This window comes from Diadema antillarum, unplaced genomic scaffold (genome assembly GCF_040938485.1).
Source record: "Diadema antillarum isolate AM-2024a unplaced genomic scaffold, OU_Dant_1.0 seq00000590_RagTag, whole genome shotgun sequence".
In the NCBI taxonomy this organism is placed as follows: domain Eukaryota; kingdom Metazoa; phylum Echinodermata; class Echinoidea; order Diadematoida; family Diadematidae; genus Diadema; species Diadema antillarum.
In genome coordinates, this window is record NW_027271522.1 from 1,133,757 (window position 1) to 1,149,404 (window position 15,648).

General features: G+C 38.4%; 1 protein-coding gene across 1 annotated transcript in view; it reads left to right on the forward strand.

The window, feature by feature from the left end:
* Positions 1-4,079: 4,079 nt before the first annotated feature.
* LOC139735692 (vam6/Vps39-like protein) overlaps positions 4,080-15,648 on the forward strand; it is a 41,857-nt gene continuing 30,288 nt past the window's right edge. The window contains exons 1-3 of the mRNA XM_071646439.1: positions 4,080-4,186; positions 7,327-7,534; positions 10,443-10,508. Of these exons, the coding sequence (XP_071502540.1) occupies positions 7,462-7,534; positions 10,443-10,508 (139 nt within the window). The 5' untranslated portion in view covers positions 4,080-4,186; positions 7,327-7,461. The remainder of the gene's footprint in view (positions 4,187-7,326; positions 7,535-10,442; positions 10,509-15,648) is intronic.

Below are 15,648 nucleotides of genomic sequence, written 5' to 3' on the forward strand. Positions count from 1 at the left end.
AACTGGTTCAATACATTTTTTTTTTTTTTGGGGGGGGGGGGGGGAGGGGATGTCTAATTTTTCTCTGAAGCATTCCCATGTTGTGTTACATAAGTACTGAGTAATTACTCTCTGTTCAACTTCAAGGGAAATTAATGCATTTTGTATTCTGCATGGTTTGACAACTCATATACTGCTTAATGTAGATACATGTACACTGTATTTTAAAACATCCCAATTTGAGGATGTAGCTACATACTTATATACTTGCAGATACTCTTTTTTATTTTGTCAAGAAATGCACTGATGATAATGACATTGTGTATGGCATATCCTAGCACTTGAAAAATCCACTGCATGAAAGTCAGTGATTTGTTGTTACAGTTGAAATATTGTTTTTCTTGTACTTGGTGTGTTTTTCGTGTGTCATCTGTTTCAAAGTAGAGACTTTATAAAGTGATATTTACCATGAAATTGTATCTGTGGATCTGTATGAAAGCAGTACATTGGATCTCTATGATGTCAAAGAGCATGGTTCAGCATTTTAAACTTGTGGTCCTCTATTTTTACCTATTAAAGCCAAATACATGCTTACATCAATACATAGATTTGTTAGCCAACATGCCCATACTTCATGCAGGTGAATGGCTAGCTACTAAACAGAAAATAACAGAGCCTGAAGAATGGCTGTGCTATTGCTGATAAGGCAACCCTCGGTACATATCACTCATATTGTGACATTTTGAAACATCTCTTTCCATTAGGAGTTAATACATTCAGATATTTTTTTTTTTTAAATGGGCAATTGTAAGTATTTGTAATAATTTATGAATTTAAAAATTTTTGTTGTTTTTTAATGATTTTTATTTGTTTTGGATATATATTATAAGAAATCAGGCGGACAGGAGTCTCATGTTGCACCACAGGAGAGTATGTGTGTATGTATAACATCTGTGGCTGCGTGCTGTGGAAATGTACCCTATTATTATCGTTGTTATTGCTCATTCATGCGGCCAGGAGGGTCAGTGCAGAGATGGTAAATATTGTAGTTTGTTTTATTCATGTCTTTTTGGTCAATCCGTTATGTGAGTACTGTCAGAGTGTAAGGTGTGTTTCTACCAGAGTGCAATTTGACAGTGAATGAAATCCTGGTCTTCCACTAATCAACTTTTAAGGGTTGAAATTATGTCGTATATGAGTAAACAACTGATGGCTAGTGTTACATTTATGTGTTCCAGAATGATAATCATCATCTAAATGAATGTAGGTCACATGAGGTTGTCATCTTTATTGTAAAGCAAATCATTCCTTGTGGTAGGGTTGTGTAGATTAATGAATGATGCTGGTGCAAACTACCCAAGGTACGGTAGGAGCCTGTGAATGTTGTAACTTGTGATATTGCAAGATTCAAGATCATTCAAAAGTGTTTAACGTGGCACTGTAGCACTTGTAGCTGATGAATGCATACCTGTTTTGCAAATACAAAATTTGTATTTTATATTTTGGTCATTACCCAATAGAAATTCTATCATCATAGCGTTATTTCACACATGTGTGATGCACTGTGTGCCCATTATGTAGAGCAAAAATTAACATTTTCTGCAGGCATATTGAGGACTGTGTTGACATCTGAAATATTGGACTTGGAAACAACATAGTGTGTAAAATATTTTGTTATTAAAGTGGAAGCTCCTTCTTGTCTAACATGATTACAGACTGTACATGGGCTTCTGCACTGATTCTGAACTGTCATGTGGGTGCACGTCACGAGACCAACACCCACGAGTCATACAGCCCACTAGTCTTACAGCTCACAAGTCATACAGCCCACGAGTCATACAGCTCACAAGTCATACAGCCCATGAGTTCGACACAAAGCCAACAAGGCCCACGAGACCGACACATTACGCGCCGTGTTGTGATCTGTCGAACTCGTGGGCTGTTTTCACCTAGTGTCAAACTCATGTGCTTTATTTGCCTAGTGTCAAACTCATGGGCTGTATGACTCGTGAGCTGTATGACTCATGGACCTGTTTTCAATGTCTAACTCGTGGGCTGTATGACTCGTGGGTGTCGGTCTAGTGGGATGACCCCATGCTGGACTACATGGTTGCCATCAGCTTCACTGTATGACTTGTAAATGTTTATGTGGACACGATCTAGAAATTCTGAAATGATAAACTATTAAAGATTTTAAAATCAATGGGACCACTAAAGTGAACCACACAACTTGCAGAATAAAGAAAAGTCTCCTGTTTACATGTTCTGTAGTGTATTATAGTCAAGTTTGAGTGAAAATCTCATCTGTTTTGCATAATCTCAGTTCCTCTCTAAGAATCTGGCTTTTTTCTTTCTGCTACAACTGCAAATACTTTATGGGGATGTATGCTTGTGTTCATTGTTCACATTGTCTGTGTGAGAAACTTGACTAACTTGACTTCAATTTTTCGCATAATTTGCTCGAACACTTATTTTCTTTAGTTTTGGCATATTTTCATAAAGTGTAGTTTAAATGTCAGTCACATTTTTCTCTGCATTAACTGGAAAAACATATATTATAAGTGTTATCAAAGTGCATATTGAACCAGTGTCACACAGTTTACTTTTTTTTTTCTAAAGCAAATGTCAATAAACAGACTTTGATATAAATACATGTTCTTCTCATTCGTATATTTTTGTTTTAGATGTGGAGGTATTGCTGAGAGGAGTGTGATAAACTGTAAAACCAGAAAATTTTGTGTGCATGAAACTTTCACAAATTTTGCAGGGAGCCAAGATTCGCAAAAGTAAAATGGACTCAATAGTTTGTCTACACAGTGTAATTAATGCTGGTTGCCAATTCGCAAGAGGTTTATGTCGCTAAAAAGGCTGTTAGCTCCAATTCACAAAAGTTCATGCCACGAATGTCTCTGGTTTTACATTACTCGTATTTATTATAAGGCATTAACTCTAGAGAAAAGTTGTCACATATAATTTAGCATCTAACTCTATGTACCCAGGATACACATTTGAAAAATTCACTGCTTTTTGATCTGGAGTGTTTTTAAATTCGCTTTGGTTGGTAATCACTTCTAATATGATATCATATCAGAGGAATTCGATGATCTTATAATGTGGATTTGTTTGGGTCCATAATGACGTTGAAATCCAAACACCCTCTTCATACTTGCCAACTCTACCGCATTTGGCAGTAGACTACCGCTTTTGAAAGATTTTATTAGCATTCAAGCTAGCACTGCTCGCAAAGGCATCCTGGATTCTACCGCTTTCTCAAATGAAAATGTTGGCAAGTATGCCTCTTGTGATATTGGGTGGATAGTTTTTGCAATGATCAACAGATTTGCCCAAATCTAAAAATTGAATCATTTTCTTTTGCTTGATTAATGCCAGATATATTTCATCTGAAATTCTCAGAATGTTTTATTATTCAGTTTAATTAATCTTGATTTTCATCATCAACATCAAGAGTAAAATCATTGGGACAAGGGGACAAATTTGTTAATGGGAGTCTTTATGAGAATACATTGAATGTTCCTGCTAAACAAATGTATTCTGGTATGTGTATGTATATGAATATTATACATACTGTAATATGTACACATAAACTGGGACACAAACAAGAGCACACAAAATGACACGTTAATTGATCTTTATCATGTTTTCACAGTTTTCCTAGACTGTGGCATTTGGCTATGCAGTGATTGAGCTGAATACATGTGATAAATTTGTATTAATTTTGCACATGAACAATTTGTTGTTGCTACAATCTCAACTCTTATCGAACAGTTGAAAACTGACATGTAACGTTAGATTGTAGATGTAGAAGGGAAGGGGGAAAACAAGTAAATAATTTTCTGTCCATAATTTGTATGCATAAGGGATGAGAAAGTTGTCGAACATAGTGACAGGTCATTTAAATTTCATGGCATGATAAGAACAGTGCACTGCGTGATTGACTGGACTTCTCTAGCAGACGATACTGAGCAATTATATCAACGACTGATCCATAATCACGGGATGAACGCACGCATTCGGCAACGTTTCGTATAATTTCACATGATTGACGCCGCCGCCGGTGGTGGTGGTGCAGTTCCCACCACCAGCAGTCGGCTAGTCCCACATAAACTCCGCGATATCCGCCCGTACATCGCCACATACGGTACGTTCGTTGGTTGGTTGATGAGATCAATAATCAAGATATGGACGGGTAAGCGACTTCACAAAGTTTTGTATTTAGCCCCTAGCTAGCAAACTAGAAGGGCAGACCTCAGTAATCGACATCTGTAATGAGCTGTAACTGTGAGTGTTTGGGATTTTGTTGTATACATTTCACTACTTACATTGTACGTGAGCGAGCGAGTACGTCGCTCCATACTACAAACCACGACCATACGTGTGTGCAGGGCCGAGGGAGGTGGAAGAGAGAGCCATACCTTAGTAGGCCCTACGTAGAATCCTCTCGGTACAGAGTCGAGTCCCGAGTATACTCAGGCAAGTGTCTATGGGAAATGCGTGTTGTTGTAGCGAAATCAAACCGTCCTCGACGGGTTAACATTAGTTTTGATGCTATGATAGATGCGCATGTAGATTCTATAGGCATAGCGTGACATTTCGCAATTGGCATTGATGGCCAGATTTGTTGATGTCTGAAGTATTAAAAACAAATGGACATAAAATTTACATGGTCTTTACTCCTGCGATATAATGAAACAAAATTTTGCATAAGATGATCTAACCCGTTAGGACTAGAGATTAGGCCTACTCTTTTCAGTGAGGCTTAGCTTTGCCTGGTGGAATAGAGATTAACGTTATTTGAGTGCCTCATTTTTTTTTGTGTCTCGTGATATCCTTTAATTGCTTATTGCATAGTTAGAGCTATTGGCATTGCATTGCCAACATTGCACTCTTGAGCATTCACTAAGTGTATGATAATGATATTGCTCAAACAGCGTAATTTATATAGTCTAGTCTAACCCAACGCCAAGTATGGTTGGGTGTTCATCACACCGACCACCTAACGTTTTTCTATCAATAGAAACGTGAAAAATCTCACAATTTACCTGAAATTTTACTCACGTGTGGAGAAAATACTCCGGATTCACAAGCGCGCACTGAAAATGCGATCAGAGGTACGCGCTCTAGATGGCGGCTTCGAACGTGTGCGTGGGGTGTCATTTTTTCCGCGCTCTGTTGCCCTGTACATTTAAACTGACCACCCTGACAATACGTATAAAATGCACTTAAATGCGTTTTATTCGACAAGCTGCTGTTTTCTTCTAGCTGTCATTTTTTCCCCAAATAATATTTGAATATATTTTGAATCCTTCAATATTACTTTTGAAGGACTGTTTGATGAATTTGAATTGATTTTCATTAGGAAACTTTTCATCGTAATTGAAATAGATTAGATGAGTCGGTTTGTTTTTTTCACATTCATTTCTCTTTTCTGGTTCAACTCGTACGGTCGTAGCGGGCGACAAACTTATTATGTCATGTGTATGTGTAACGTGTGTGCACGATCGTACAAGCGGCGGAGTTTGAGAGAGCGGCATAATGACAATTTTGCGGTCAAAATCATCAAATTTATTACGGAAGGATACTCTACATCTAACAGCGAGTCAGTAAAGGTAGGCCTAATGTAGTTACAAGATAAATCTTATTCTATTTTGCTAAATTTCAGTAATTGAGAGGGAATACTCATTTGTTTTCGCCTCATTTTACTCTGTAGCGTAGCCCAGTGAAGAATCGAACACCGTTGCGCGTAGTAACATGCGTACATTTTCTTTCTGTACGCGCAATGCCATTATAGAACGCAGTCGGTTCATATGGACCCGGTCAGTGTGTTGAACACCTACCATAAGTGCTAAGCATGTACAACAGCTGTAATATGTTTCTATTGGGTATTGTATGGTGCCAAGACTATTCAAGAGGACCCAGTAGTGAGTACAGTGGTCTCATGTCTTGTACTGTAGTGCTAATCACAATAGGGACATTTCGACTGTGTGGACGAAAATGTCGTTTTCGTTCTCAAGAGGTGCCAGATGGTTGCGGTTCACTTTTTACTACCTCCAGCCAGTTAGAACTCATTTCGATTTTCTGTACACATGCATGTTCACAACATGAACGTAATTCTGCCAGCCTCTATGCAAAATACTATAACTGCCAGTCACAAGAACACTAACTTGACCAGACAGACATTTGGCACACACTTTTCCCTTTCACAGACTGAATGAATTTTGAAGAAAGACAAAATAAGGCTAACATTTATCCATGTGGCATTAAATGATGAATGCTTTCTTATCTATTGGAGTATTCATTCAACTTTTTGTAGCAGTGACGCTGGGTAGCGATGCCAAATGCTCGAAATACAACACAAAATTGAGTTCATGGGACTATGTAAACGTTGCCTGTTTGCGGTTTGCGATGCATCACCAAGGCGCTATAATTTGATGGATTATTCTGCAACAAGACAATTCATTTTACTTGTACATATATGTATCAAAGTTTGGCACATAGTGTATTTCTCGTAGAATTCACCTTTCCAACACTGCATTCTGCAGAATATTGTAAAGGGTGACTGAATCCATTTTTTAAAGTCAGTGCAAGCAGTTACAGTGGCAGAAAAAAACAGGGAAGTGCGAGCAGTGACAAGGCCATCGTCGCAGATTGAGAACGATGTGAAAATCAAGGAAAGCGTGTTCTAGATTTTGGGAGAGAATGTGTACACGTGTAGATGGTTGTTGCACTTGCATTTTGCCTTAAAGGTGCATAGTCTTGGTAGTGTAGAGGGCGCTGTTGAATGAAAGTGCCGATCACCGTTTATAGCATTGATACGGAAATTGCCGAAGTTGAGCTGTCATCAAAAGTAAAGCGCGTAGGTGTTGCTAAGTAACGTTACCTTCGTTGTCTTCTCTGTGCATCACGCAGTCTGTAGTAATGCCAGGGTGCGTGCATATGTGCTTCTTATTATGACATCACAAAAGAAGTTTGCTAGAGCTGTCATCCCCCTCAGCCGAATCATGAGCCAAACTGTGATCGGACCACTGACTACTGTGAATCGGACTTCTTCGGACTCGGGGAAGTGGGCCACAGCGTAAGCACTAAAAAGGAGTCGATAGCGTAGGTCTCTATAGGAAACTTGCGCCATGCGCCCACATACGCATTTGACTAAAACACCGGGACCATATACCTTTAAATAATTGATGTCACATGTCCCAGTCCAGGATGTGAATGTTCAAATCGATAAGTCCCTGTACAGTATGTATCAAACATGTATTTGAAATGTGTCTCTTTGACTATTAAACTCAATGAATGTATTGATCAACATCTGTGCTGATTTTTCTTCAGGACAGTGTCTTTCATGGAAGATAAGAGCTGAGTAGTCTTCCATCAAGAGATACAATCCTCCGTGGAGAAGGACGTGTCCCAAGAAATCTCCTGACCTCTGTTGTCACTGTGTAAGAAGCCACTCAAGAGGGCATCATGCATGATGCCTATGAAGCCCGCCCCATTCTGGAAAAGCTGCCTCTTCCAATAGAGTCAATTGCTTGCCATGGTGAGTGCCTTCTGGTTTTCATACTAATCACCAAGTTCAGAAAGTGATATTAAACTAATTTTACAAATATAACTTGTAAAGTAACTTAAAGCTTTTAAATAGTTTCAGGACACACAAGCTACAAACAAGTTCATTACTGCTGATTCAGGATCCTACAAAAGAATTAATCATTCTGTGACCTTAGGCACTGTTTGTTTTTACTATATATGCTTGGCTTCATTTTATTCTCACCTTTTGTCAGTCCAAATAGTAAAGACTATGTTGGGTCATGTATGAAGTATCAATCAAGCGCTTCAGAGAAGCTATGGTCAGCCTAGATAAGGAAAATAGTCTTGGTCCATGAAAGCTGTATAATCACGTACAATTTGTAAGGCTATTTTTTCCCTAGAGGAGATGTTCTGCGGCCCTGTGGTGAATTACTGAAAAACATTTCAGTGAAGCAGATTGTGTGTAGCCTACTTGAAAACACACACACATTGGTGAAACCAAGAAAGGAAAACTAAAGAGTCAATTGTATTTAACCCCTTTGCAAATCTAAATGAAATTATCTCTGAAATAGTCATTTAAATCAGTGTTCATAAATGGGGACCACCCTAGATTATTCAAAGAAACTTTCCTTCAGGAAGAGAAGGAAATTAAAGGGGTGAACATAAACTTCACATCTTTGGTTTACAAGTTGTAACTATTTGCAACCCTGTGCCGCACACTGTTACTGCAAAGAAAGAAAGAAAGGAAAAAAAAAAGGAAAATCAGGAAAATCCACTGAGAAATCAAAAGATGAGTCAAAAGTTAAGTCTTAATACTTTTGTCCTTTGTGGCTCTGTTATGGTTATATATACAAGCTGTATGTACAATGTAGGTGTTTGAAGATCAAGATGTCCCTAAGTACTGTGATATGGCATCACTCATTAGATGACACTGCATGGGATACAAGGGAATATTGGCCCTAACTCGTATAATATTTCCTGGTATTCCATGAAATAATGCCATCCAATATACTTTTCTGTGTAATCAAATACATCTGAGGGCTCAGTCAAAAAACTGTATAAAATAGGTACTACTTACTTGCACTTGTAACAAGATTCTGCACTTTCAGTGAGTGTTTGCGCAGCAGACAAAACAAAAATAATACATTTATCATGGCACAGCCTTATACACATTAGCTTGTGGGGATTTAATACACTGTGTTTCATTGAATATGCTCTGATATTGCACATGAAAATCAAGCAGACGAAACATTGCATTTTGAACGAACCGCTTTAAATGCCATAAATAGATGATAATTTTAGAAGCATGTGACACACATTTTGGTGTACACATGAACTTGAAGGGTTCTTATGTAACTTAGTTTGCCACATGTGGGTCAGTGAAGAAAGGTCAAATCCTATCACGATCTATCAAGATTTATCACAGGAGTGATTTCTGCTAAGTGGACAACTGCCTGCACTGTGCATCCTGAGCAAATGTCTCTGGGTGCAACTTACAGATCACTACGAATCTATCAGATCTAGGCCTTATAAATACATAATATATGCTACATGTTCTCCCACTACAAATGGTTGTGCATGCTGACATTATAGGCTGCGAGCATGCAAAAAACAAAAAACAAAACAAAACATTGCCACAATTCAGCAGTATGGTGTCAACATTTCAGGTGAACAACTACAACCGGAAATAAGATACACCTGTTAGACCTTTTTTTTTTCCTCGACGTACACAATTGTAAATATCTTACTGTTACCCATCAATTCAACTACACTATGTATTTACACTGTATGTACCTAATGATCCACACTTTGAGCGTGCACATGGAGACCATAGTCAGTTTGTCTGTAAAGTCTGCCCCCACCCGCCCCCCCCCCCCTCCAAAAAAAAAGAAGAATGGATGCATGAATGTTATAGGGATAGATAAAATGTGAATATGAAGGTAAAAGGTATAGATAGAATTGTATCCTGCAATCGAACCAACAATTATTTTCCTCGATAAAAAGTGTGTGTGTGTGTGTGTGTGTGTGCATTAGAGCATCACATGTGCCATTTCATTTCAATGCTTGTCAGATTTCAGATTTATTTTCTTTTACCATGTCACATGATATTGGAAACAGTGGAAATGACAAGATGCAAGTAATACTTAATGCTTTTGATTTATAGTTAATCATTGTTTGGTTCTGCATTTTTACCATGATACAAGCTGTACAAGACTTAATAGTATGGGTTTAACTCTTAAGCAACTTAAGATTGCGTACATAATGGCCTATTGTTCCCTGGAAGATCCAGCAATATTACTCTCACGCTTTTGATTTATAGTTAATCATTGTTTGGTTCTGCATTTTTACCATGATATCATGACTTAATAGTATGGGTTTTATATCCCTTAAGCAACTTAAGATTGCGTACATAATGGCCTATTGTTCCCTGGAAGATCCAGCAATATTGCTCTCACGCTTTTGATTTATAGTTAATCATTGTTTGGTTCTGCATTTTTACCATGATACAAGACTTAATAGTATGGGTTTTATATCCCTTAAGCAACTTTAGACTGCGTATATGATGGCCTATTGTTCCCTGGAAGATCCAGCAATATTACTCTCATTTCGACAACTTTCTAAATTATGCAAAATAAATCACTGCCTGTTTATTTTTGTATATTTTGTATTGCATTTGCTTTGGTTATGATTTAATCATCCATCATATTAACCTATCTACACTTCAATTGTTGTAGGTTTGTTCAATTTATTCCCATGGATTATATGTGCTCATATTTACGGTGGATGACATGGATTTGGATTATTCAATAGGAAATCGTTGTATTTTTAGCTAATTGTGATACCACACAGCTATGAAAGAACCTGTGGAAGTTGGTAATTACGGAATGGTTGTCTTTTATTTTTATATTTAACTCTCACAGGGGATCAGCTGTTGGTTGGAACAAAGCCAGGTCATCTGCTTGTGTATAGCATCACCGGTGGCCAACGTGAGTACTATGGAGTTGTCAATAGTGATTCGCAATAAGATATTGACATGAGATAACCAAGAGTGGTGAAGGTGTGTACATACGTGTATGTTTGTGTGTAATATGCTTGATATCAAAAGCAGGTTTGTGGTTTATTTTTAAAACCAGTTGACGAAACATTGGTAGACTTTAATGTACATGTACGAGCTTGTGTTTACAGTTGTTGAAATGATGTGAAAGAGATTCACATTCTGAGTTAAAACAGCTTTGAGGTAACATGTTGCTGAGCGACTTGCTATTTTGAATTTACCTTGTTGAGATAATTTGATGATGTATTGACTCACATGACCGTGAGACCCAATGTTGTTGAGACCCGACTTATAACTAATCATCAAATGTGTTTGAAACCTGACCAGCTAGCATGGCAACATGACCAAAACTGTAGTTTTGTAAATCCTTGGTGTGATTTTTTGACCTGTGACTAACTCAACAAGTTGATACTTGGAGTGCCAGGTACATTCTAAACCCGTGGGTGGAAGACAAGTCTCGAAAATACTAGGGCAGGTGTCTATGGGAGATGCGTGTTATAGCGAAATCAGCCTGTCTTCAATAGTTAACTTTAACAGCTGATATCCCTCTGTTTTGATAAAACTTCATAATCAGTAAATGGTTTTGCACAACAAAGCTGTTTGGGGGCTGGAGCTTCATAATGTTTGCATTTTCTCTTCCGGATATGCCACATGAAGTGAAAGTTTAACCAAGAGTTACTGCTCATTTGTGTGGCAGAGGAAGTCGGGAAACATTAAAAGAATACAGTGCATGTTATTGTGTGCAGCTGGGCCATATTGTTCCTGAAGGGGAACAGTCAGGTACATGTACAAGTAGTATTGCTGAAATGAAAACCTCAGTGAGATTTGTCTGTGTTCTTGCAAATGTGAGCCCACATCAGCTGTGTCAAGGAGAATTTCCTGATATGGTTCAGGCTTGACTTGCCAGACTCGATTGTTCTGCTCTTAAAGGGGAAGTCAGACGATTTTCATAATTTCACATCATGTAGTACATACACTCCATATTTTGGGGAATTTATTGTGGTCCTTTGTTAGCAGAGAAGCAGATACATTGAAAACCCCAAAACAGATTACACTGAATAAGGATGATGACATAGGGGGCTCACATATTTCAGAAATGTAGCAATGTACAATGTAATTCCATTACACTACCGCTTGCATAACAGGTTCACCTGAGTAGAATTTATGCATGCTTTCTTTTGTTCTGCTTTCTTGAGCCCCCACTCATACATTCATATGGTGAAGCTGCCATGACATCACCCTTGTTCATTGTGATTTGTTACAACATTTTGAAAACATTCTTGTTCCTCATCTCAACCATAATAAATTGTGAAACTCTGTGCCCAGTATTTAATAACCAATTTATTGTGTAGTTGTCAATACAAGCAGTATTATGATGAATTGCATGGAGCATTACATATAATGAGCCTCCTACTCATTCGTTCATATGGTGAGCCCCACTCATGCATTCGTGTATGGTGAGACTGCTACCTTGTTCATTGTACTTTGTTTAGGTTTTTTTGTCCCCGCCGAATGAGTTCGAGCAGGGGACTATGAAACGGGCTCCGTACGTGTGTGTGTCCGTGTGTCCGTCCGTCCGTCCGTGTGTCCGTGTGTCCGTGTGTCCGTCCGTGTGTGCGTCCGTGTGTGATCAAAATCTTCAATTTGCTACTTCTCTGTCATTTATGAGCCAATTTTGATTCTGTTTGCTTTATATGATAGCACTACATGGGTGCTTTGAAACTTCTACACAGAATTTCAGTCGTGACCTTTGACCTTGACCTTTGACCTATATTGTACATTTTGCTACAAAATGCTACTCCTTCGCCATTTCTAACCCGATTTCGATTCCGTTTGCTTTATGTGATGGCACTAGGTGAGGGCTTCAAAACTTCTACACAGAATTTTGACCTTTGACTTCTTTGACCTTTGACCTTGATTTTTGACCTGTATTGTACATTTTGCTACAAAATGCTACTCCTTCGCCATTTCTAACCCGATTTCGATTCCGTTTGCTTGATGTGATGGCACTAGGTGAGGGCTTCAAAACTTCTACACAGAATTTTGACCTTTGACTTCTTTGACCTTTGACCTTGATTTTTTGACCTATATTGTACATTTTGCTACAAAATGCTACTCCTTCGCCATTTCTAACCCGATTTCGATTCCGTTTGCTTTATGTGATGGCACTAGGTGATGGCTTCAAAACTTCTACGGGCAAGTCCAAGATAACACGCGCGTTGCGTATGGGACATTCAGAGACTTTATGACCTGAAAAATAGTGTTAATGGCCTTTGATCATATTGAACTTTATCATGGTGATTGATATCTAGGAGAATTATAATCATGTAAAAAATTGAGAAAAATGACCTTGACAATTATATTCTAGAAGAGAAAATATGTGCCGTTACGTATGGGACCAGAAAAATTTTGTTTTTTTGAACATTTTTTTCAACCTCAAAAATCTCTGAAAGTATATCATTCTACAACTTGTAACTCACTGTGATGAAAGTCACAACACTCAAGATTATCACAGGTAAGTTTCATGTCATGAGGCAAAAAGCTCTAATTACAGGTTCTAATTAAAGACAGACATGACGTGTGACATTTACGTATGGGACACTTTGTCCCCCATTCATTTAGTGTGTGGAGAACCATGTTTATGGGTATTTTGCATAATTATTGAAGTAAAATCAGTTGAAACTACTCAAATACTGATCCAAATTGTCAAGGAAACAATATTCCCCAAATATTCACCATCATAGTCATATTCAATCATATGTTTATATTTTTATGACCAACCTGAGTATGCCTGCCCTTTGTCCCCCATTCGTTTAGTGTGTGGAGATAAACCATGTTTACGGGTATTTTGCAAAATAATTTTGCAAAATACCCATAAACAAATTTTTTTGCGTAATTATTGAGGTGGAATCAGTTGAAATTACTCAAATACTGATCCAGATTGTCAAGGGAACAATATCCTCGAAATAAACCATCATTATCATATTCAATCATATTCTACATTTTTTATGACCAACCTGAGTATGTATGCCCTATTTTTATCAGGATAGTTACGACTAAAAAATTGAATAGTTTTAAAGTATTTACTTCCATTGATGAAGGGCAGTTTGCCATTTAGTTTCAATAAAAAACAAGTTGACACATGAAATATTATAAGCAATACCTGATGCTTGGAATTTCAGTAATCGAGTAGATGTATGATGTCTGTTTAGCAGTCAGGTCATTGATTTGAGTCACACCTCAGTATGTATACGCATGAATTTTGTTGTGGCTACTATTGAAAACTGAATAAGGACAATTTGTGTATCACTTGCAATAAAAAAAAATCATTTTACTTTTTTTTTTAATATCTCAACTGTTTCAAATTGGATCTCCATCAAATTAACTTTGAATTCCTCTAATCTTAGAATTGTATGCTCTTTAGTAATTCATATTATTGGTTTCCAGTCATCTCATAAAATATTGAAAACTGAATCCCCATTTCTACAAAAACTATACCATCCCTTTAATGCTGATTTTCATAAGTGTATTTTGCCATCTTCCCTTCCCCCTTTATGAAAATTGTTCAGTCAAGTACATGTATTGATTCAACTCAAAAAGTATCTACAAAGTTGGGGTGCTTTCTTCATTTGTGTACTGAGAGACCTTCCCAGCCAGCTACATGCATTTACATGCAATATATAATGAGGATGTCCCATACGTAACGCATTTGTCCCATACGTAACAATATTTCAATATCTATTAAAAAAAAATTCTTTTACTGTTTTTAGCTCACCTGAGCCAAAGGCTCAAGTGAGCTATTGCGATCGCCCTTCGTCCGGCGTCCGTCGTGCGTCGTGCGTCGTGCGTCGTGCGTCGTGCGTCGTGCGTCGTGCGTCGTGCGTCGTGCGTCGTGCGTCGTCCGTCGTCCGTCGTCCGTCGTGCGTCGTGCGTAAACTTTTTACATTTTCATCTTCTTCTTGAAAACCCCAAGACCGATTTTCATCAAACTTGGCAGGTAGCATCCCTAGGGGGTTAGGAACTCAATTTGTTAAAATGGGCACCATGCCCCACCCAGGGGGCCCCCAGGGGGGCCCAAACCCCCCAAAATTAAGGAATCTGTAAAAATCTTCTTCTCTAGAACCAGAAGTGATAGAGCTAAGTTAATACTATGAGTTAGTACATTGATGACTGTAGTTTCAAGTTTGTTCATGGCAGAATCAGGGGTGCCCCCCTTGGGACCCAGGGGAGGGGGGTGGGGAGGGGTTCTAATGGGGCCTAAATTGTACATTTTCATCTTCTTCTTAAGAATCCCATGACCCATTTTCACCAAACTTGGCAGGTAGCATCCCTAAGGGGTTAGGATCTCAATTTGTTAAAATGGGCACCATGCCCCACCCAGGGGGCCCCCGGGGGGCCCACACCCCCAAAATGAAGGAATCTTTTAAAATCTTCTCTAGTATCAGAAGTTATAGAGCTAAGATAATACTATGAGTGAGTACATTAATGACTGTAGTTTCAAGTTTGTTCATAGGAGATCCAGGGGTGCCCCTCGGGGAGGGGGGGGGGTGGTTGGGAAGGTCCAAATGGGGGCCTAAATTGTACATTTTCATCTTCTTCCTGAAAACCTCATGATGGATTTTCGTCAAACTTGGCAAGTAGCATCCCTAGGGGATCAGGATCACAATTTATCAAAATGAGCACCATGCCCCACCCAGAGGGCCCCAGGGGGCCCCAATCCCCCCAAATTAAGGAATCTTTTAAAAAATGGGACCTTATTGTACATTTTCATCTTCTACTTGAGAGTGCCTGGTCAAATTTTGGTAGAGCTGTGAATAATTTAGATTAGTGACTGCGTGAAAGGTGAACTTGCGATACTCAGGTGAGCGCTAGACCCGCGGGTCTCTTGTTTCTTTTTTCTATGGTATTTACTTTCTCTAAACAATGAATTAGAACTTTCCAAAAGGGCATTCAAATAACCTTAGCAATTTCAGAAAAAAACCTAAAAAAATGACCTCATTTTGTTACATATGGGACATCTCATGATAGGACACGAGCTAATTTGCATAATCATTTGCATAATCCCTAAATTT